The 25010-nt window shown below is 38.1% G+C and overlaps 1 protein-coding gene and 1 long non-coding RNA gene across 8 annotated transcripts in view; one reads left to right on the top strand and one right to left on the bottom strand.

Moving 5' to 3' along the window:
* LOC113107828 (PR domain zinc finger protein 16-like) overlaps positions 1-15237 on the bottom strand; it is a 209406-nt gene extending 194169 nt beyond the window's left edge. For all 7 annotated transcript variants that reach the window (XM_026270582.1, XM_026270589.1, XM_026270583.1 and 4 more), the window contains exon 1: positions 15125-15237. In XM_026270582.1, the coding sequence (XP_026126367.1) occupies positions 15125-15161 (37 nt within the window). In that variant the 5' untranslated portion in view covers positions 15162-15237. The remainder of the gene's footprint in view (positions 1-15124) is intronic.
* LOC113107829 (uncharacterized) lies at positions 15134-20848 on the top strand. Its single transcript, XR_003292714.1, has 3 exons — positions 15134-15238; positions 15361-18124; positions 20564-20848. It is a non-coding gene; the product is annotated as an uncharacterized LOC113107829 (long non-coding RNA).
* The last annotated feature ends 4162 nt before the right edge of the window (positions 20849-25010 follow it).

Raw genomic sequence — 25010 nt, 5'->3', positions numbered from 1 at the left:
GGATAATTAACAATGTCTGGCTGTTTGAAACAATAGTCCTCTATTGCAACAGATAAGGAGCTCTGGCTTGAGGCGACAGAGAAAGTTTCTCCACTTCAAAGCGGACACTGGACGCTATCGGACACCGGCCTGATTGAAAATCCAATTTAAGGCAGGGTGCGTACAATCGAAGACCTGAAACAAAACCAGTTGTGACCCCCCAGATCTGATTAGTTCAAAAAGTCTGTCAAGACAATGAGGAACTCGAAGCATGACCTTCTTCAATTGAAAACGGACTTGAGATCTGAGAACGACCCAACTTTGTAATTGAATCAAGCTTTGTGGATGCCGCAAAACATTCGGGGGAGGGGAAAGACGTTTGGCATAAATCTCATTATTGGTACTTCATGAAAGGACCTGGCACAAACGGTCGTTCGGATGGTGGACGGTTTCTGGACAAAAGTGTGAGATGAGGCTGAAAGGTAATGTGAGATATCTCTCAGTTTAGTGCAAAGGAAACAACTTACAAATACTTAAATTATCCTGATGACAGTTAACATTTTGCAGTTGTGGCCCACCAGTAGAGCGATGAGCTCATATGTGTGAGCACTCAAATTCTATCATACCCGAGAGGCGCTTGGGAAAATAAACCCCACTACTGCGTACAAACCCGTGGAGGGACAGGAGGGGCCATATAAAGCCCAGGTGCTCGGTAAAACAATATTCTAAATTTCGGTTTTATACCCTTGCAGTAAAAAACATGTTCCAGAGTATCTCTTTTATTAACATTTGAAATGTTTTATCCAGTGCTTTCATTTTTGATTCCAAACAGATTATTTAGTTGGACCTGAACATCAAACAGAATTTTTGAAAAGATACCAACCGTCTTAATTTTAAACACATTCAAATTGTTTTCTGACATGAGGATTCTTTGTTTTGTTACAGTAGGTCCATGCTTGCTTTTTCTCAGATAATTGCTATATATATATATTTCGCTCTTTATTTCTTTATTCCCACTCATTTTCATATTTATCTCTTTTTGTGCTCACATAAACCCCTCGAAATTTTGAAACCAGGTATTTCACAACCCCTTCATGAAAATTGCCTTTTACTGGTATTCACTGTAATTGTTTCCCAAAGGCTTAAATTATCCAAAAATGGAAATTCTGTCATCATTTACTCACCCTCATGTTGTTCAAAATCTGTATGACTGTATGGAACATTGTCTCAAGTAGATATTTTAAGAAATGTCCCAGTGGTTTTCATCCATATGGTGGAAGATAATGGTAACCAAACTGTTAGGACACCAAGATTCTTCAAAATATGTCATTTTGTGTTTGACAGAAGAAACCAAATTATGCTGTTTTAGATAAAAGTGATGAGAGAGTGCACAGTGCCCTTTTAACTATAGTAAAATCATTGTAAAACACTGTTTTTAATGGTTTGTCTATTTTATAAAACTGCAGCGTATAGAATACTATGCATTAATGTTTAGAATTAATTATAAATAATTATTCAGCCAGATAATACAGTTTGTCATGCCAACTATAAGGACGTATGGCTTAATTAACATAGAGTGTTTTGTCACAGATGTGCATTTTTCTGCATTTTAAACTGGTTCTGAAAATGGCTCATCCAATCAAAATTAAGAGTCGGATTAACACTCAGTCAATCCATTTCACTGATAAACACACACTCTTTAAAGATATACTTGTGCTCACATCCTAACACACCGTTGACCTCTAGCAGCAGGACTCTAGTGTGTTTGTAGCCATAGCCTCTTCACCCCTGATCGGGACCAGGCCGTGGAAAATTTGATCACATTAGCCACATGTTGCTTCTAATATCATTTCAATAAAAAGGACGCTGCCCTTGTAGACATAAAGCAGCCACGTAAAGTTCACTGGCCGTTGCTGCTAGCCGTGGAGAGAGCCATGGGGGTCTGCTGCTAATTTCCCGCCACAAGCTATGTAATCTATGGCAGAGATTAGGGTAAAGCAGTTATTCTTGACTATTTTATTAAGAGGTGCTTTAGGCACTGGAAGAGGGGCTTTATTGCTTTTCAAACGGCGTGCCATACAATACAAGACAAACATTTGCTGTTATTTCAGCAAACTCGAGTCAGATGTGGCGGCTCTTTTTTTCAGGAGGAACTTGGCATCAAAGCAAAGTCTCTTAAAACAAAAATCTTCCCTTCTGCACAGGTCTCGCCCTGAACTGTGTCCGGTAGATAAATAGGGAGGTGTCAAAAGAACAGGCAGGAGTCCCACACCTAGTTTTAATTAAAAGAGAGAGTGCTGACATGCACAGGGGGAGGGATGTTCCCATTCACAACAGTTACCGTTTCAGCACGTTTATGTGCGCGTGTGCCTTTCCTGGCCTATAGCAAAAAACACTTCAGGAGTCTCGAACTGACAGAAACGAGTTTATTTATTGTCATTCTTGTCATTGCAGTCAAGTGTAAGATTGTAAGTCAAGTGTTTTTTTTTATAAATAAAGAAATAGAACAATGACAGACTTTAAATAGCATACATTAATATATATATATATATATATATATATATATATATATATATATATATATATATATATATATATATATATATATATATATTATTTTTATTTTTATTTTTTTATTATTTTTTTACCTGTTATTTAAATTAGGGTTTTATGTTATATCTCATGCTGTTATATTAAAGTCAATTGTATTATTTTATTAACATGTTTGGTGCATTTTGTGTTTGTGGAAAAGCTACTTATGAATAACTTTGATTCATCACGTGGCTATCTCTTTATCGCCTGTGTTTTTAATTTTATTTTTATTATGTTATACTGGTAAAACACAAATTTCGCTATATTATTTAATGGTTAAACTGCCACCAGCGCTCATTCCTGTTCCTTTTCTCATCTGCTTTTCAACAAGAGCAGTTTGTCAAGGTCAGAAAGCCATTAATACATTATTAATTTTTAATTATTTGTTTGTTTTTATTACCATGAGTTAAGTTCTGTAAATAAAAAAAATAGAAAAAAATATTAATTAATAAATACATTTCTGGCAAACACAACTTCCGATTGTTTATTTTTTGTGTGTGTTTTTTTTTTTTTTTTTTTTTTTTTTTTTTTTACAGTGTTTTACTAGAGGTCTTGGTTTGAGGTAAAGGTCATCAAGTCTCATCATCTATGACTCATCATTTAAAATTTAACAGCAGTCACGGCTGTCTGAAATGCAATAATCAAAAAATCTGACCCATCAAAGACCAAACCAAAACCTGGTTTAAATCTTTTTTATATTGTTTTTCTGTGTAACTAACTCCGTAGCAGGAATATTAGCCAGATCTTCTGTAGTTGAACTTGATCCCCATGCTGTAACTGTAGTAAGTAGCAAGAGCAACCGGTGTGCTCTAAAACAACCTAAACCGGTGACCTTTGACCTCCTGACATTCCAAATATGCTATTCAAACACCAAAGAATAATAAACAAATCCAGGGTAATAAACCCCAGGTGGGGTATAGGTGCAGTAAGGGGACAGAGCAATGCCAATCCAAAAGCAGTGACAATACGCAACATCAAAATATAACAGTAAATAAAGAAATATTTTCAGCCGTCAGCAGCATTTAAAATTCCCGCTGGCTTCTCTCATGACGCCGTGTTGCACTGAATTTCACAATAGCTGAGGAAATGAATCATATAATTGGCTAGAAAAGCAAGAGTCAGTTTAAATGCGATCAAAAGTCTGTGTTTCTCAGGAGACGTAACAGAAAACATTTGTAAGGCTGTCCGGAGCTCATCTGACTGCTGCTGCGGACGGCCAACACCAGATACACTGAAACTGGAGTGCTTTGTATAGATATTGTGCCTGCTATTGTGTACATAAGTGTACATTGTGTGTATATATATACAATTATTTTCTCACGCATTATTTGCTTGAAATCCGAGTCATGGCCGTACTGCCTGTTTACATCATTCCCTCCGCAAAGCCGAAACAGTTGCCAGAGTTGTCACAACAACAAAATGTGCAGCGAGACGTGTGTGGAATTCCCTAAAAACCTCTAAAGCCAGAAAATGATTTCAATAATGCCAACATGAGGAACTTCAATTTGACTGACAGGCCGTCCTCGGGAAGAAAAGGCATTTGTTTCGAATAACTTATTTCCAATTAAAGCTTTAATTGACATCTTCAGAAACCTCAGAGACATTTGTGAATGGTCAGCTTAGGAGAGGACAAAAAAACCACACAGGCTGGTATTCTAACCGCTCATAAAACACTACTCCGAAACCGGATCTTCACTTTATGCGAGCTGAAGGATGTGGGTAGAGTCGACGGTGGAGAAAAAGAGTCAGAGAGAGAGAAAAAAGCAAATATCACAAGTCACAAAGTAGACTTGTGTGAGTTAAGCGCTGCCCTCTGCACCCCTCCAAACGCTCTAAATCACACAAATCCACTGAGATGCCCAGAGAAAAGGGCTCATTCAGGACAAAAAGCAGCCAAAATGTTTTTTTATTTTTTTATTTTGGTATGGTTTCATCCTCACTCACTACTGCAAATTATAAGCCTTATTCAAAAACATATTTGGGGGTGGGGGGGATTGAAAATGGTCTAAAAAATCAAACTACAATATTAAACTGTTCACTTACAGTCACAGACTTATATAAAAAAATGGCAAGCATAAAATAAATAAAGTCTGAAACCAAGAGAACAATGATAGACAGAGCAAGATGACTATGGTATACGATAAAAAAAAAAAAAAAAAAAATATATATATATATATATATATATATATATATATATATATATATATATATATATATATATATATATATATATATATATTGCTCTGTCTATCATTGTTCTCTTGATTTCAGATTTTATTCTTTTTATATTTGCCATTTTTTAATGACAGTCTGTGACTACGATAATAATAAAAAAAAATAATAATATATATATATATATATATATATATATATATATATATATATATATATATATATATATATATAGTTTCATAATATAATATAATATTTATTTTACTTATATATTTATATATAGCAAACAAGATTATATATAACAAACTAACGTTCTGCTGTACATATGTGTTACTGTAAGCCTTGGTTTGGGATAACAGTCATCAAGTTTAACTATTTAGAGAATCTAAACTTAGGCTAAGCTTAGGAGTTAAAAAATGTTAACTAAAATATAATTGCTTAATTTTGGTTCATAAATTATGGTTCCTACTCTGTGGAGAAAATGATAGGAATTGTACATAAAGTTTCGAACTGAACGAGGTCAGATCGAAAGGGTCAAAAGTTGCTTAAATATTTGTTTGAAGAGGCAGGTGCACTTCCTCCTGGAGCTGGTGTGCTCCTCCTCGACTCGGGCCGGGCCTCTGCAGAGCGTCCGAGCGCTGTGTGTCTTTGTGAGGGGGAGTTAATGATTATCTCCCGGCCGGACGAGGACTGTGGCACGCTGCCAGTACAGTGCAGCAACGTCCTCCTTCCCTTAGTAGACACTTCTAATCTGGTCAAAGCCTCTCCCCTGAGACCGTCCCATGATAATGTCATAGACACAGAGGCTATAATAGAGCAATTTGTTTACCTTCCGAAGCCTTGATCTCTCTCAAGCCCGCTCTATCTCTCTTGCTCTTTCACTGGAGCTCTGCGCTGCTGGAGTGGGATGAGAACATATCGATCGGTGCTCGGGTTTCAATAGAGCACCGCAAATTAAACGCAATGGAAAACAAATTTGTTTCGGGATTGTCACTCTGTTGTTGAGCTTAAACGTCCCAACTGAGATCCACTTAAGGGAATAGTTAACCCCGAAATGAGAAATCTTTCATGACTTACTCAGCCTTAGGTTCAGTCAAACATGTAGGAATTCATGTGTGATTTGAAACATTATTTCCTTAAAAAAAAAAAAAAAACGTCCCTATACTGCCATGTAATTTCTCTGCCATCCTATAAATATAAAATTCCAAATAGATAGATAGATAGATAGATAGATAGATAGATAGATAGATAGATAGATAGATAGATAGATAGATAGATAGATAGATAGATAGATAGATAGATAGATAGATAGATAGATAGATAGATAGATAAACAGGCCCAACTGAAGTCATGTGATCCACGGCAAATCAAAACAGGTCTACCGTGTCTACTAGCGGCAACGCTAACTGACTAGCCCCTACATCTACAGTCTGAACAGCAATGGACTTGATACAGACTCGCACCAACTCTCTTCAATCCCATCAACACCGTCGCCCCCACCAGCGCTCATTCCTGTTCCTGCTCTCATCTGCTTTTCAACAAGAGCAGTTTGTCAGGGTCAGAAAGCAATTCAAAACCTCTATTAATGAGTGAGAGAGAGAGAGAAAAGTGTGGTCCGAGCAGGAGGAGGAGGAGGAGGAGGAGGAGGAGGCGAGGGGTGGGGTGCCTGCCATCAAAGCCGGCCAGAAAAGAAGGCCAGGTGGTTGTGGGAATCTCGGCTCTTTTAGCAGAGATGGAATCTTCAGCGTAATTAACAGGCTGGAATCGGGGCCTTCTGAAGCCAGGAGGACAACCCCTCGGAGGGGACAATTTGCACTTGTGCAAGAGCCGCTGAGGGACGGGGAGAAAGGAGAGGAAAAGGGAAACTATGGCATCTTTTATCGCCGAGACAAAGCGCCGCATCCTTTCAAAGGCCTGTGCTGGAGCTTCCAGAGCAGAGAAATAAAGAAGAAGAAAAACACAAGAGAGAGAAGGGGGTCGGAGCTGAAGAAGTGGACAGCAGTCGGAAAAGGGGCACCGGTGCCAACATGCGCTTCACAGAGAGAAAAGGGCCGGGGGAAGTAGCCCAGAGGGTGCGGGGGCCCGACATGTGGCCAACTTGTAGACCCTCCCAGAATTCAACAGCTCCTCTCGTTCACATTATTGCACAGAACCAGCAACAGGCCTCTAAACGGACCTAAAGGGGAGGCATGCACGCGTTTCCACGCCGCCTAATAGATCTGCCATAAAAATTGATTATTAACACATATTACAGTTTTTTCAACGGCTTAAACACATTTTCAAAACTTTAAACACAAATCCGAGAATTGCACACACAAAATGCAAAATGCCTCACATTTCTTGCAAAAAGAAGCACTACGTTTAAAATATCACAAACACTAAAGCAAACTTTTGCAAATGCCTTTGCCATAATATTAATTCCTGTTAGATTTGTGTGCGTTACATAGAGAATTGAGTTCTGCTGTTTGAGTGCCAGCTTTCAGAAAGTGTGTAACAAGTAAAGATTTTGTGTAAGCAGTTGAAAAAAAAAAAGTAAAAACTGAAGCAAGCTTGACTGTGGCACAGATACAGATACTGAGGTAAAGAACAGGCTCACCTAAGATCTCCACCCCTTCATTCATTCAGTTCAGAGAGTTCACTGAAATGATCCAGGTCCAAAAATATTAAAACAATACACTGATTCTTCTTTTATGTTTCAGTATACAAAATAATATGATCATATTGAGTTCCTGGTTTATTAGTGGTTTTTAGTTTGGTATTTAAAGCTTCAAAAGTAAACAAATTTAGATTATGAGTAGCATATAGCTTCATAAAGCACAGTTCCTAAACTCACAGTCTGACAAAAAGCCATGTTCAGGTTTCCATTTGGTTTGGGATGCGTCAGACTGCAGTGTCAGATGGCAGACGGAGGCGGTGAAATATCCAGGGGTCAGATGCACGGCTGATAACGGCCCCTAGCCTGACTGCCGGAGATGGGGCGTCTGCCCAGCACAAAATGCCATTTGTTGTCCATCACTCAGACACTGCGAGTTTAGCGCCGGCGCTGCGCTGAAAGGCACATTCACACAAGCTCACACACTGGATGTTTTTGCAATTCAATATTTTCACACACAGCCTCATCATTACGCTGGAACCGGAGCCTCGCTGGAGAGAGCCTGCGCTTTCACGGACAGGCAAATCGCAGTTCGAGATTGAAGTTAATAGCCCATCTTGAAATGTTTTGCTGACTCCCTAAAAACCCCTTCTCAGCATTTCACTAACAATCTGACGAGGGCTTGAGTTTTTTCTTTTCTTCTTTTGACCGAAGGGAAAGCACCCATATGCCACACACTTTAAATCTAGCAGCCTATTGAAAGGTGACAGTAAAGATGAGATTGTGCAAATATCCTCTCAAAATGCATCTCAACTAAACCGCATATTAAGAAAAAATACGTAAGAAAAAAAATAAATAATTGTGTCATGTATAAAAGAGTTTTAGTACAATTTATTGAACAATCATTTATTTTAGGATCATTTACTAAATGAAGATTAATCACTCTTTAACGTACATAAAGTTTCACCTGTAAAAAGAAAAAAAGATCAAATGCTGTTCTTCGATTTTGATGATCATTTATTGAATGTCAGTTTATTTTAGGATGGTTTATTGAATGAGCATGAAACTTACATGACTTGCAAGAAAGAGGCCAGATAAGTTGGTGTGTGTGTGTGTGTGTGTGTGTGTGTGTGTGCCAGTAATGATTTGTTTAGGATGTCGGCCTTAAAGTGGTTGAAGAAAATGGCGGCAGCTTGAGGTTTTATATATTTTTCCAGTAAGCCACACAGTAGTTAATGAAATTTAACACACCAATAGTGCCGCCTCATAATCAGCGTGCCAACACTCTCGGTTTTTTATGAAAACAAATTGCTGCCAGGGAGATGGACTAATTGTGTTGCGACGCAGAGCAAAGAGAAACAACCGTTCATCTAATTAAGCCAATTTTCAGGGACAAAAAAAATAGTTGAAGGGGCAGTAGGCAAGAGCATTCATCTGGGACACGCCGCACGATCCCACCCCTCACTCACGGACAAAGAAAAGTTAAGCATTAAGCAAATATAGGCTGAGAAAGTCACTGGATAATGACGGTTCAATTACGGTGGATCCCAGCATACCGCATCGTCCAATTATGAGAAATGATGATGGGCTAACCGAGGGCTTGGGCAACATCAAAGCAAATCTAAGCACTCTATATCTCTAAAGCAGAAAAAGACTCTACAACTGCCATTACAGCACGTCATAATGAGACAGAACTGCCCATCTTCCCCCGTAATGACAAAAGATGGAGGACAGAAGATGAGTTCAAAAGATAAATGTGGAGGCCGGGCCCTTTGAAAATGCGCTCGCTGGGAAAGTTGAAAGTGAGCGGCGAGCAGTAATGCTCGGCTCGAGTGGCCCACCGGGGAATGACATCCACTCTCTTATCGCCAAAGGATGCAACATCAAGGTCTGGCCGAACAGCCCACGGTAGCTGTGCTGATGCATGGGAACTTCAGCGGGGAGTTACGTGTGTGTACAGCGGGGTGAATGCCACCAGCCTAGCCTGCTTGGATATATAGGAAACGTGTTCGCTTCCAGGGAAGAATTATGTTGTGCATTGCCACAAGGGATTTAAAAAAAGGTGAAATTTCCCCTCCGAATTCTGAAAACAAATTCCTGCGGATGTTAATTTTATTGTATGTAAATAGACCCCCAATTATTATCATCCGCCATGTTGTTTTTATAAAACGAACTAACACAGCAGTGAGAAATTCTTCGACTTCGAGCTCAGCGTTTGCTGAATGTGGATCTCCCATCACGATATTAATTTGGCTCGCTGTTGAAACGTGGCACAGCTGGTTGCCTCGAAATGTTGGATGGAAACTTCCCTGGCGCTCCTTTCTGGGCAGGAGTTACGACACCAAGACATTTTACGGCCTAAAATTAGCAACCCTGAACACATGATGCAGGGTTAATTATTTCTCACAGTGCTTCCCGGTGGGTGTAGGAAGCTGTTTTTCCTTGTACAGTATCGACCAACTCCAGCAACACAGCTTTCTGAACTCATAATGCTGAAGAAGTTTCAGTGTGTGTTTTTAGCCAGGAGTACTGCAGAGCTGAGACCAGTGCTTCTTTGCACATATACGAGAGAGTACTGTGTGTTAAGCAATGGATGCTGATTCTGAATCAGCATTTATTTAATGCTTACTTCAGAAAAGGTTATTCTTAGAATGCCTTAATCATTGTTTGGGTTCATGTTGTTGAAAACACATGCAGAAAGTGTTTTTTTTTTGACAGATGCCACTGACTTGACTGACTTGCCGTTGATATATATATATATATATATATATATATATATATATATATATATATACACACACTGTCATTTTCAAAAAACATATATAACAGAAATTTTAGAGTGCATTATTGTTGCTTAAAATGAATAACTTTCAATATGACATTGTTTGACACACCACTGTGTCAAGAAACAACACAAAAAAATTTATATAACCCAGTTATCTGGGTCAAAATAAACAATATTTGTCCAGCATTGGGTTGCCAAATAACCCAGCATTTTTATACTGTACATTGGCTGTACACATGAATGAATTAATGAATTTGGTTAAATTTAAAAATATATATATTATAATAAATTTTGTATATTTTACATGCATTTAGATGCATTGTATATTTAATATCATTTTAGCAATTATTTTAAAATATATTAATTGCAAACAGACCAAATTTTGTGTCTCGATACAAAAACTCAAATATATGCAAATATTTTCACCAATTTAATTATTCAAAATAAATGACTGCTTTAGCATTCAGTGGCTGCTATAAGGCAACACTCTTAGCAAGAAAGAATAATGGGCTACACTTCACTCAAACACCTTAAAAACAGCAGAGCGTTTGCTTCTACGGCCAAGGAGTTGCAGACAGCCTGGGCTGTAACATGATAAGCACGTCTCTCTCGCAGACATGGCTTTAACAGTTCTGTAATGGCTGTCTTTCCCCGCTCTGCTCCACAGCATGCTGCTCTTATGCATCCACTTTTTCTTAAGAAAAATCATGAAAAAAGTGCATTATGCTGGGAGGAAACGCAGAAAGACACTAAAGTTTTTTTAATGTATGCACATGACTGCCAAAGCATGGTCAGAAAAGTGACTTTTCCTACAATTGGGTGAACGAAAAAGGAAAGAGAGAGAAAAAAAGGTGTGCGGTTCCAGTGCGGCAGAGAACAGCTGAAACAGTGTTTGGACACACGCGGAAAAGGCCCTCCCATGAGCGAGTCACTGTGATGTCATAAAGAGGTGCCACAAGCGAACAACAACAGCGCAGTACAGTGCAAAAAAAAAAAAAAAAGACTAAGCAGAATGAATGACGTGTGACAAATGTGAGCAAGGTTGAGTTCGAGCTGCCTCGCTTTTGGGAAGCACAAGCCGATTGGGCTCAGGTGGGCAGGGGCTCGCTCTCGATGGGAAACTGTGCCAGCTCTGCCTGCGCTCCATAAGCCACCCATCAACCTTTCCTCTTGCTCAAGATTGGGGTTAACTAAGCAGGCCGGCTGGTCAAAGGCTGCCCTACAGGCTCCCGTTGAGGACGAATGTGTGTACGCATGCATTCTGTGTGCAGCTTTACGTGCCAGGATTATAACATTATCAAATACAAATTCAGACTGGTTTCATTATGGTTAATGTCAGTCAGTCAGTGTTGAAACAAAGACATGCTAGCCTGTGTGTGTGTGTGTTGTGTTGTGTGTCATGCATTGCACACGCAATCATTAAATGATTTTCTCAGTTCTTCCTACGGCTTTTAACAAGAGCTTCTTATCAAAGACAAACTTACATCTCATAGATTATGTGTGAGGACTTCTACGTCTCTAATGGATCACGCACCATTAGTCTGTACACCAGCTCTCATGTGTGAAAGCATATTGTGCACATACACATTCTGCGTGAAGCTAATGTCAGCCATTTTGCCAGTAAAAGCCCAGTTTTGAGTGCTGACAGGCTGTGTCTTCCATAGTTGCTTTACAGTGTTATGGCTTGATTTTATTACTTGTGTCAAAACAACATAAGCTGAACAAGACCCTTTTGATTTGTTATCCATTGCTATTTTATTTCTATGTGCAACTCTCTCTCTCTCTCTCTCTCTCTTCAAAGACAGCATCATAATGTGAACAGGGAAAATTAAAGCCCACATTCAAGTGCAAGAGACAAAGAAATTGCCCTGAAATAAAGAACCTGAGAATAATAATGTACACAGGGGTTTAAAACACAGGTTTCAAATCTGTACATAAATAAACACCATCGTGCAAAAATGCAAGACATCTCTGTTGCAGTTTATATCTGTCACTTCACTGTGAATTCAAATTAATAATTCTCAGTGTTTGTCAGTGACGTCATTAACTGAATGTATACGTTGTCACGCAGCGCATACTCTGGAAACCAGAAAAAAATGTCCTTCGACACGGGTTTTTTTATTTTTATTTTTGTTTTATTTATTTTTTTGTGCCTCATTTCAGTCCATTTTTGTTTAGCCACTCAACCCCAACTGGTTTCAACATAATTAATTATTTCCAATAATATTACAAATATAAAACCTACATTTCACGCTCCTTTTTTCACCCCTTAGAATTACACTTTTACATTCAAAATATGACTATGCTACTAAAATTGCAAAACGGTTACTAATGGTTAAAATAAACCTACAGATAGAGAGAAAGAGAGAGAGTGAGAGAGAGAGAGAGAGAGAGAGAGAGAGAGAGAGAGAGAGGAGGGAGGCTGTGTTAGGCGAACACACGCTTACCTGGCGCCAGAACAAACCGCTTTCTCTCCGAAACTCAACTTAAACTTTAAATCTTATGATAGTATATTAAAGACAGAGCTTTAACTAAGTGACTCGATGGTTATAAATAAGCCACAAAATATTAGTTTTCAATCAGAAAGCATTAAACCCTCATCGAGAAACGAATAAATGGCCTAACATTATGAATCCGGCTCCTGTAACCTGCGTTCAGGGCCACAGCAGAAGAGCCAGCCGACTGGAAGACGACATTAAAATCTTATAATATTGTCTAATTAAACACAATTATAGTTATGAATGCTTTGAGGTAAGAAAAATAATTAAAAGTAGTGACCGACTGTGCCTCATAATAATAATAAATAAATAAAAAGTTAGGATATTTAAGACGCTTCTCGGACATACCTGAAATTTCTTTGGTAGGTTAATTACGAAACGGCAAACTGTTGAGCGAAGAGAATTATAATAATAAAAATATAAATAATAATAATAATTATTATTATTATACATTTGAAAATTGTGTATATTGTATAATTTGCATTTTAAAAATAGCTTCACATATTTTAAGAAGAATATAAGAAAAAACATAACATTTATAATTTTAAAGAATCATTTTAGTAATGTTTTTTTTCTAAAATAATAATAATAATAATCATAATAATACACCAATTGTTCTAGCATCTGTATACGCTCTCCATCATTTAAATTCAAATGAATTCAGCTCAATATGAAACAGTTTATTAAATCTCCATGCATTCGTGAGCAACTGAATTTATTGTGAACACGGGAACCCGTGGACTTTAATAAACACCTGAACTCAAAGATATCGGAGACAGATTGAATGCAGGCATAAAGTAAATATGTCAAATATAAATCTGGGATAGCAGAGCATTGTGTTGTTCAAAACAATTAGATGAAACCATTTATAGGCTACGTGAAATAAATAAAAGTAGAGAATAGGCTACATAAGTTGTTTTTAATGAGCGCTTGTGTTTTAAGAATTGCGAGCAGGCCTTTCACACTCTCCAACACAATAAATGCCTTTACATGTAAATAAAAGAAAGTCTGATGTATATGCTTTGGACATTCGCGAGAGCTGTCGTGCGTGTCTCTGTAATGACCTCCAACACAAAACTGAATTTATATTGACTGACCAACAACAAAAAGACGAAAAACGACAGTCTGACCTGTTAATAGCGATTCTCGCAAGTCATGGCGAGCTACAGAAGATCTGAGGTGTGCTTGAGAAAATATCGAGGCCCACTTTTCTGTCTCAAAACAAACTGAGTAGGCTGTGCGTTCTCCCGGCAATTTGAATCAACAGGTCACGGGCCCACGCGTGATTTAATGCATATCTTCAGATAGCTACTAAAATGACTTGATATTTTATACGTGTTGCATCTAACATAAAGCCAATGAAACACATAGGTTGAGCATTATGAATACTGTGCACTGTTCCATCGGTTTCACACACCTCTAGTTTAAGCTATCTTCAGCTAAAAAAAAATGTAATTAATTTGGATAAATCATTTTCTTCTGGAAGCAGATATTAAAACATCCTAAAGCTCGATATTTACTTACGTTATTTACGTTACAATTGCCCGTAAATTGGCTACTTAAAATGGTTAGGCTGTGTAGCAATTTAATACATAACAATAAAAAAAGAAGCCTTTTCTAATGAATCGCACGAGCGATGACTGTGCCCACACTGCTGTGAATAATCGCATGCAAAAGTTTCACGGACACTTAATATAAGAAAATAGTTGGAGTGCAAAATCCTACCTACAACAAACAAGTCGGAATACAAATGAAAGGCAAACAAACAAACAATAAACAAACACATCATGCAGAGTCCAGGGGAGATTTACACACTTTCCCTCGCCTTCGAAAGAGTCCAGAAAATAGCAGACTCTATTTCCTTCAATAGACGCGTATGCATTATTGATTTGCCATTCGCAGACCGAGCCGCAACAGACCCCAGAGAACAACTGCAAGCTCCTAATTTAAGATTATCGGAAGAATTGTCCATTTTGCGTGATATTCCTTCTTCTGTGGCATTCAGCGGACAGACAGAAAGCTCTGGAGAGCTCCACACTCTCTCTGTGCGTCCTGGGGTCCATGAGCAGTGCTACAGCGCCCACTATTTCAACAAGCAGGAATATGATTTCACAAGACCTGGAACCACTCAATAAAAAAAGTTACTATCCCTTTCGACAACTCTTCGCTAACTTTCCTGCAACAATTCTCTACGGTTTCTCGACTTCGCTAAAACAAGAGAGTGCAACAACGCGGCGTGGAAACGCGCTCCTGACCGTCTCAGCCCAAGCACCATCACATCTACAAGAAACTTCTGAACAAGCACACCACGGCAGCATCTGGTCTAAAGGCTGGACGCGCGGATCACGGAGAGTTTGGGCGATTTCGATGCATTTGAGAGCTGAAAAACACACGCACCGGACAAAGACGCGCTCTCAGCAGGAACTGATCAATGAAAATGACACTTTAGTGATGTGCGCGAGGGTTCAAAGCACCGGGAGCGAAAGAAGCGCAAGAAGGACCTACTTTTGGCCAGTTTTCTCGCCCTCGCCTTGGATCTCATCTTGTCGGCTTGTAGATTCCTCGCGTCCTCCTTGAGCTCAGAAGCAGCAGCAGCGCTATCTTCATCTCACGAGCATTGTCAGTTTGGACACCTTCGCACATGCGCACAGGCCATTCAATCTGACACCCTCGTCAGGGCCAAAAAACTTTCCAATGTATTCATCATCATCACTTTTTTTGTCCTATCGTGTCTCCTTTAGATCACTTATCTCTTTCCCTCCTCCTCCTCTCGCTCCGCAACATCTCGGATCTCCCCCCACCTCCCCTTCTTGAGCACTTGAGGAGGAAGAAGTGCTATTTTCCAGGGACCTGCGGAATCCGGCACGACGCTGGACACTGGATCCTGGATGGGGTCAAGGTCGCAGCCCTCGAACGCAAGGTGATCACGAACATTTCATACACCCGAGCAATGAGCGACGATTTTAACGCGCGAAAACCTACTGTTAAAAAAGAAAAAAAGAAAAAAAAAGTGCAATTGGGCAAAGCGTATTCCTTTGCTAAATAAATTATCATTATTAATAATAATATTATATAATTATTACTCAGGTCGGTCACACCTAGAAAATCAAATTAAATGGATGTTCTCCTGGGCATATCACTTTTACTGTTAACTGTTATTGCCTATTTTATAGTAAAATTATATGTAGCCAACATGATGTGAGCACACTGGCGAGTGCCTTATATTTATATATAGCAGAACTATTAACATTATTAATTTAGGCGAGCTCTATAAATGGGTAAAAGGTGTGTTCAGTTTCAGTGTTACTATTGAGAGCCACCAGACGGCCAGGAGCTCCCGCGTGCGTGCATGTGTGTGAGAGAGCTAGTGTGTGTGTGTGTGTGTGTGTGTGTGTGTGTGTGTGAGGAGAAAAGAGTAGAAATAGGCTACTGTATGTATGCGTGCACGCGTGGGATCCGCAACGAGAACGTATGCATATAAACGCTCTTGAAGCAATGCACTTTAGCTCTTTTTTGGGTCTTTGGTCTAGATTAGGTTTTGTAAATTCGTGGCAGTTTATGTGCAGGTAAAGCAAGCATGGAAAGGCAAGGCAACCGATTCGCTCATGTAAGTATGACTCTGCTGAATTATTTGTTAGGTAGCCTATACGTGTTACAAAGTGTATTATAGACTGCTGTACATCTAAAATACAGTCCTGTTTGCATGTGCACAATCATCGCATTTTAATGGGCACTGTAAGACTGTAGGCGTGCTGTCAGAATCAAGCCTCAGCAGTGCAATAGCAGGCTCAACATCTGCATTATTTTCTGCATTTGGCATGTAATATCGGTCCTGTAGGACACATTAAAAACAACGAGTTAATATGATGCGGAAAGATACTGTCCGAATTTAGAAAGATAGCGTTGCTTTGCTAACACAACTAGGAAATGTGCATTTGCATTGTTTTGATTTTTTGTTTGATTAAAAACTAAATAATGCATGCTGCTGTAATGCAATTGCAGATCATCATTATTATTATGATTTCTGTCTTTGTTTTTGTTTTTTGTTTTTTGGAATTCACAGTACGAGTTTTAGATGAAGGATATTAACGCTTGTTATTTATAATTTCTTTTTGCAATCAGATGACCAGTCTGCAATAAAACGGACTTCATTTTGTCACCAGATCCCATGGGAGCACACGGGCTCATGCAGGTGTCTTTCAAGACATTTAAAGCAGCCATTAACAGTAATGCATACCCTCTAACACTGAGGGCTGTCAATCTTTTTTCGTTGAAATCATTCCCGGCCGATGCGCAATTCAATGTTAGCTAATCACTTCTGCTTTTATGAAGATTAGATTGAAGTAGACCGAGCTGTTGGTGTATTAAAAACAATAAATATGATTATAAACTCGTGCACATAAACATATTGTGAGATATTTTTAAATCCACTCTTTGTTCTCAAATAAATGCAACAGGCCGTATGGAGCACGTAACCACAGGTTTATGCGCGTAATTATCTTCTCTGAGAGTGAGAGGCTGGATTGCCGCCTTTTAAATTTTGTGCAAACAAACCCCGGAGCCTATTTCATTCATAAACGAAATAATTCGCACTTTATTTGGCACATCTGATTTTTGCTCATTAAAGAGGTTCAGATGGATTAACAGGGCAAAATGCTTGAAACATTGAAACGTACAGATACTGTACCTGCCGTTACCCGCTTTGAAGGAAGAAGTGATCTTGTTACTAAGCCTCCCGCTGACAAAAGACATTTATTGGTTTATTGACTGACTCCATATTACACGTTTAATCGGTAAAACCTTCTCTTATCAAGACACATCCAATAGATATAAACATATAAGGTCGTTAAACTGAATACGTAAAATAGATAGAAAAAATTCTGAGTTTATTTCATTGTGAAAATTAAGACAGCGAAAGCTTTTTATTAGTTACGCTTAAATAATATTTCACCACAACATTTACAGGGTAGGCCTGGCCTATAGCATATATTAAAATGGTGACATTTTTAAATTAATATAGCCCTATTTAAAAAATAAAAAAAAAACATCTGTTGAACAAAACAACGTGCCAGTTTTTGTTTTAAGTGATAGCTTGCAATTTCTCCAATCCTCATAAAGCAATTCAAATTAAAATGTCTCTCACGCACTGGGCTGTACTTTTCTTTTTCTTTTCTTTTCTTTTTTTTCACAAGGAGCAACACCTTTGTTCAGGCATTTAACTGTAATTAAACTTGTAAAGAAAAGTGTTGCTCCTCATCACTAGCTCATTGGGGAATAGTTTTCTGCGTCATTTAAACGTCTGTCTTTTTACGAGCTCCTGGAAACGTGATGGCTATGTAACCACGCATTTGGACTATTTTCTTTCCAGATTGTTGCCATTTTCCTGTGGTTAAGCACAGGAAGGGAGGGATGCTGGCCCGGAAGAGAGGTGTTCTGCAAACCAGGCCCCAGTAACATCCACGGAGTTTTTGGTCCTCTCAATTAATCAGGGAAAGAATTGAAGAGGTTTGTCAATAGAGTATCAAATCAGTCACAAGCCTAAATAAATCATTGTAATTTTAAACGGATTAAACCATGATATGACGTTGTAAGTGGATTTTTAATAAACTTACCAAGTCAAATAAAATGTATTCAGGCACCACTGTCTCATTGTCACGGTGTTCGGTTCAATGCATTCTTCAAAATGTGAAGTGTTTTTATACTGTTATATTTCGGGATACAATTATAAAAAGAGCTAGGCTATTCAAAAAAATAAAAAATAAAAATAAAAAAAAGAAAGAAAGTTAATATGTATGTATGTATGTATGTATGTATTTATTTATTTACTTACTTACGTGGTGACTTTTGATAACAAGCTGCAAAAATGTAAACCGTCATTAATCGCCAGACTGTTTTGTACCATTACTATATTAAATATTTATTTATTTATTTATTTATTTAATTTTTTAGCAAAATGCACTAGATTAATTAGACGAATTTACTCAATTAATGGGGTAAAAAAACCGCCAGCTGTAAAAAAAAAAAGAAAAAAAAAGAAAAGAAAAAAAAAACAGTAAATAAAAGAAGGTGTGACTGTGCACTGTTATGTTCAGAACATATTGAAAAAAGGAAAAAGGAAAAAATACAAAATGATTGATAATAATAATAATAATAATAATAATAATAATAATAATAATGAACTGCTTAGAAATAAAACTGATTAGATGGAATTAGATGGATAAGAGCCATATCTCTGTTGCTATTGCTATACGTTCGTTGAAAGCAAGTGAAACCAAATCTTTATTCATGGTAGGAAAGGGCTCGGCTTATGTGTTACGCACTGATAGGATCTCACCACACTCCATATGTGAAATGATATCCACGCAGCAGTGGCCACAGTCAGAAAACACGGGGGGAAAGCCCACTTGTTGCGACATCTACGGCTGTGCTCTGATCTCTACATGCTAATACAGTGGATGTAATGGCAAAGTAAACACTGCTTCGTGATGACGGGGCTTCAGGCAACTTCTCTCTCTCTGTGTTTCTCTGCATTACACACGAGCAGCACACACGGTCCCACAGTGTGTGTGTGTGTGTGTGTGTGTGCGAGTGTGAGAGAGGGGGGAAAAGGGAAATCAGAAAATTGGCAAAGGTAGGCCTACTCAATGGCTGTAGTAACAAAACAATATCAATGAAGGCAAAAGTGGTGGTTGCCGTAAACACTTTGAGAATGGAGAGGTGAGGCAGAGTAATTGAAAACCAAAATGCATATGTTAGAACACTTGCAAAAGCTGTTTTACAGATTGCGCCTGAAATCAAATTTAAGTGGGTCTACATAACTGACTATTAAATATATCGCCTAATACATATATAGCATGAAGTATTATGGTAGGCTGCTACATTCCGTCGGATTGGTGGCACGCCTTTGCTCTTATAACGAAAGGCGCTCGTGCTCTGTCTACCACAGCTAATGAAAGCGCGAGAGCAACTACAGTTAAGTTCCCTGGGTAATTATTAGCCATTAATTGGGTTCAAGACCTTGAGAGTGTATGGGAAATAGGAAATCTGACCACTAATCCTAGACAGAGTTTTTTTTTTTTTTTTTTCCCTCTGTTGTCCCTCGTTCAAAGCGAAGGACACAGGCGCCATGGGCTACTTAATGAACACTTATGACCCACAAACACGATAATATAACCAAGGCATAACTTCAAATAAATGACCTCAACATCACAACGCAATATATGCATACAAACAAATTACACATGCACGATTGCCTACGATATAAAACACATGATCTAGCCTACTTATAAAACATAAACTACATACTCAACACCTACATCACAAACTAATCCACGCATGACCTAGAAATACAACATAACACACACACCTAAAAATGACCTAATGCACTAAATTATTGTCAGTTTAAAAAAATGTAACTACTGAACATTATTCAAAATGTACATTTTAATATGCATATTTTTAATCAGTGCTTAGCAGCATATATATCTGTGAACATCAACATTTGATTTTGCGCCACAGTGATCAAAATAATAATTTTCTAGTCTGTCTTCCCCGTCAGACTATTATTTTTTTTTGTGTGTGTGTGTGTTTAGCAAATATAAATATTTAATTGATTGCGTGTGTGTGTGTGTGTGTGTGTGTGTGTGTGTGTGTGTGTATATGTGTGTGTAATAAGAGTGTCTTAAATTTAACAACAACATGGCAGCTGTAAAGGAGAGCACAACCCCCTTCAATGATACATGTATAAGTCATAAGTCTTGAATAAGCGGCATATGGCATGATACATTTATACTGCAATGATTCGTCCGTTTTCATTACGCATCTTCATAGCCGCTTGTGAATAATTGCGCTGGAGGAAATTGCGTTAAGTGCTTTTTCTGTCAAAATCTCGTCTCGGAAAGGTAAATTTCGTTGTTGTCGTTGTTATTGTTGTCATCTCTGCAGATGAAAAGAGACGGAGTCCGGAGACTTCACGGGAACGCGCATGTGAGGATCGCCCGAGGCGAGCAGAGAAAATTACCCCGCGCAGAAACGACCCTAATATGATGTGATCAATCACTCTGTCCGGGGAACACCACACTCTCTTTACATCACTAATATGTGCTCATATCGGCAAACTGCAAGATGATCAAATCATCAGTTTTCTGATTGTCTTATAGCAGGCGTGAATTCTCAAAATAGGAAATCATACATGATTTGTACAACAACAATTGGAAACAAAAAATATAATAAAATAAATAGATGCTTTATTTGTATTTGTTTTATTTCAATTCAATATATCAATAACAAAATAAACGATTTAAAAAAAAAATCATCATCATTTTCATCTAATCTAATCTAAATTTATTAATAATGATAATATCTTAATAATAATAATAATAATAATAACACACCTTCTGATTAGTAGCCTAAACGTTTTAATTTTATTCTTAACGTGTAAATGCTAAAGTAAAGCCTAAAACAAAGATCCCAAAAAAATATTTTTGACCATAACTCTAATTATGAATTCATTGTACTTTCTGCTAAAACCGTTTTATTATTATTATTATTATTATTATTATTATTATTATTATTATTATTATTATTATTATTATTATTATCAAATTTATAATCTGTTAGAAATGAAAATACGTGGAGGTTTTATATTAGTTAAACAAAATCAGTCAAATTGAATTGTTTCGATTCTTGGGCAAACTCTTAAATTAGGCTTTGCTGGTACTCTTAGTATTATGATCTTTGTTTAGGCGTCATTATTTCTTAATATGCATATCAACATTAATTATCAGGAGACGTGCGTAATAGCTAGCTATAGTTTTGCATGCTATTTGAAAATGGTAATAATAAAAACAAATAAAGATGTTCATGAGTGGCACAGAGAGGCACAGCAATTGTGCTATCCGGCAAATTTCAATATTCCCCAAGTATAATAACACATGTTATTCTGATGACAAGGTCTAAATGAAAAGGTTAATTAATCATTTATTACATTTAAGAGCTGTGTTCAATAACATTTTGTTTTTGCTCAATAGTACACACGGGGTAAATGGCTCGAGGGCATCAGCAGAAGTCTCGGATCCGAATCGGACGAGAGGGAATAAAGCGCGCGTGTCAATGGTGCGTGACGGGACACGTGATCTTTGAAACACAACTTACACAGCCTGATCGATTGAACACATTCTGCCATGATTTGGCGATTCCGAGTCATATGTGCCACTCTAGCAGAAGATAAGAAACACATCTACACAATCCAAGTCTTTTTGAATAAAGTCTTGGAGTATATAGCCTTTGTAGCCAGCAACAGAAATTTAACGTAACAACAGTTTTACTTTTCACAATTAGGTTTAATTACATAGCCTATATGTAATTATTTAATATGTTCTTGCAACCCTTCCAAACCCTTCACAGACAATACCTTTATTTATATAGCTAGGCAAAACACCTGTACATTATTATAGCCTATTTATAACATAACAAGACTTGGCAGAGGGGGTTGTTGAAGCGTCTGAATATCTGAAGTATGAATGGCAACATTAATTCATTTAAACACTAACCAAAAATCAAAGTCCCCCTAATGAATTCATGGCTCAGGCTGAGTGTTGACTTTGACTTGCAGATGGGACTCCACGAGTGGCTCATAAATGGAAGAGAGCAGGTTTCGGTGAAAGACCTCTCAGTGTTGCCCTCCTCTTTTTCATCAGCCCTTCCTGGAGTGACTGTGCATAGTTTCCTTTTGATTAGGACCATCTCCTCACCAGACGTCCCGGCAAAATCAACACATTTGTGTTTTTGCATACATGGAGGCCTGAGAGTCACGACAGGAGCTAAAACACCATTAGGTCAAGCATGTAAAGACATGGGATAGATTAGAAAAAGGTGAACATTTGTGAACTGGTGACTCCAATAGGGTTATTTAGATAAACAAAAATACAATTTTCAGTCACATTTTAGTATGCGCCTTATAAGCAGCCAATATATGCATGCTAATAAGTAACTAGTAAATACTGAGAGTTGGAGAATTGGTCCCTAAACTAAAGTGTTCTCAATGCTATTTTCTTTCTTTCTTTTTTTTCACATTTTATTGCTGAAATAGCAACAAACTGAAGACTAAAGCAGCTTGCAGCCGTTGAAGAGCATTCACAGCAGAGGAACGCGTACACACGTGCTCGTGAGGGAACGTCATGACAGTTGACAAATATGTAACGAACACAAAGAATACCAAACCAATGCAAATGCTAGAGAGACATGCCCTCGAACACACTAGCACAAAGACACTAACAGACACCTGCACCGAAACACACACACACACACTCTCTCTCTCAGTAGTAAATCGCTCTTATTGTCCCTCATTTAAACTGAGGACTGCCTCGTGTTGCTTATGCACTGCTGGGATTCAGACTTGAGCTGGGCTGCTTATTTACCTGTTTATGAGTTTTATTAGGCAGTCGATCTGAAGCAGTGTGCGTGTGACAGCAAGATTAATCAGCCGGCTGCTCCGGCCAAACTACACATCACAACACACATGCAAACACCTCACTCTCTGCCGCTCATTTCCTCTAAAGGGCAGAGATAGATAGATTTCTACTGCTCTGAGGAGCATGCAACCCGAAGGCAGGATATGTATGGGGTTTCAGTTTGCTCAAAATGACCAGATATATTGATTTAGTTTAAGATGGTCACACTTTATTTCAAGGTCCAATTCTCGCCATCAACAAACCATTAACTACGACTTTGCCCACTTGTAATTTGCTGCTTATTAATAGTTAGTAAGGTAGTTGTTAAGTTTAGACATTTAGGGATGTAGAATATGCTCATTGATAATATATGCTTTATGATAAGGCTAATATGATAATAATAGGCGTGTTCACAAGCAACTAGTTAATAGGGAGGATTGTTTCCTATACTAAGGTGTTGCCTTTAAGATTTTAAAATGCATTTTAACTAAAAAGAACAATAGAAAGGAAATGTGCAATGCACATTTTCAGTATTTAATGGAGTTGTACAAAGGTGCTCCAAAGTTAGGATTTTAGAAATGAAATGCACTAAAGAGGGAGTTCGGCAATCATAGTTCATTTCCCAATGCATAATGAACTGGACAACTGAGTGGGAGGTTTGCTTCCAATCTATGTGATGAAGCTCGAATATCTCACTTTACGAATTCATCTTCAGAATACGACGCAGTTTGTACACGTTAACATCGTCCATTTCCAGGAACGCTCAACGTTTTTGCCAAATATCAGCTTTTGTATTGTACTGCTTTGATTTGCTGCGTTCTGAAGCAGCTCTTTGAAGCAGTGTTTGGACACTGTGCTCCATGCATAAACATGTCAGAATATCACTGCATTAGATAACAAAATACCAAACCCAGGCACATTTATTTCGACGAAAGCAAACAAAGCATTTCACAAAAAGACATTTGTTGGGTTTGAAATGATAAAACAGTAGATAGACTGATCAAAAAGAAGACAGAAACTATTTGGACTCTTTCTGGTTGTCAAACACGATCATAGTTCATGTGATGAACTACACTTGCGGTTACTCGCCGAGGACACTGAAAGTCACTGGTAAACCAGCTGATTAAAATTCATTGCAAAAAAAAAAAAAGTGGAGCTCTGGTTGTGTTATTTTTAAATGCATTGTTTAATTGTGTTTTTTAAGTGCTCAGATGCTTTTTGGGGGCCACTGTGCTTTTAGGTATTTTTGGTTTCAAAGGTGCACGGCGGTGTGCAGGGACTGCTGTTAGTGTCTAAAGACTGCCCTCCTGTGTTCCTCACACAAAGTGATTCAGCTGGTCCCACCACTAACTCTACCAGTCCAGCACTTCTTCTCCTCTCCCTTCATTCCCTATCCCTCCAATTATGAAGAACATGCATCCAGAATCAGCATTACCGTGAACTGATCCTCAAATGACAACAATCTCCAGATGTGAGCTGTGAACAATCTGTTTTGTAAAGAATAGTGTTGGGTTCTGGAAAAGAACATGTTTTACCTCTACATTTGTCAGATTGGGGTTCAGTTTATATCCACCTAAATAACATAAAGAAGGAAGGCCAATCAATTTCAGTTACAAACATGAGCGTTATGCTGTAACTCAACACAAAGAGGAATGAACAGGTTAAAACTGCAAATGAACATTATACAGAAAAGGAACATGACTTCATGTTGTAGATTTAAAATCACCATAAAGAATCAACAGAATGTGTTACACTGAACGTGCGTTACAAAAATGTGTTTTAGGCTTTCTTCCACCATGCTCAAGCAAAGGAAGGCACGCAAACCGTGAATTAATTTGCGTGCATGTCTCGCGGTCTGTCACCGGTGGCTCACAGAGTAATACTGTAGAGGAATGTTGCATCTACACGTGAAAACGAGGCTGCCATGGCCCTGGATGGTG

Source organism: Carassius auratus, chromosome 8, assembly GCF_003368295.1.
Source record: "Carassius auratus strain Wakin chromosome 8, ASM336829v1, whole genome shotgun sequence".
NCBI classification, from domain to species: domain Eukaryota; kingdom Metazoa; phylum Chordata; class Actinopteri; order Cypriniformes; family Cyprinidae; genus Carassius; species Carassius auratus.
This window is presented reverse-complemented; position numbering and strand designations above follow the sequence as displayed.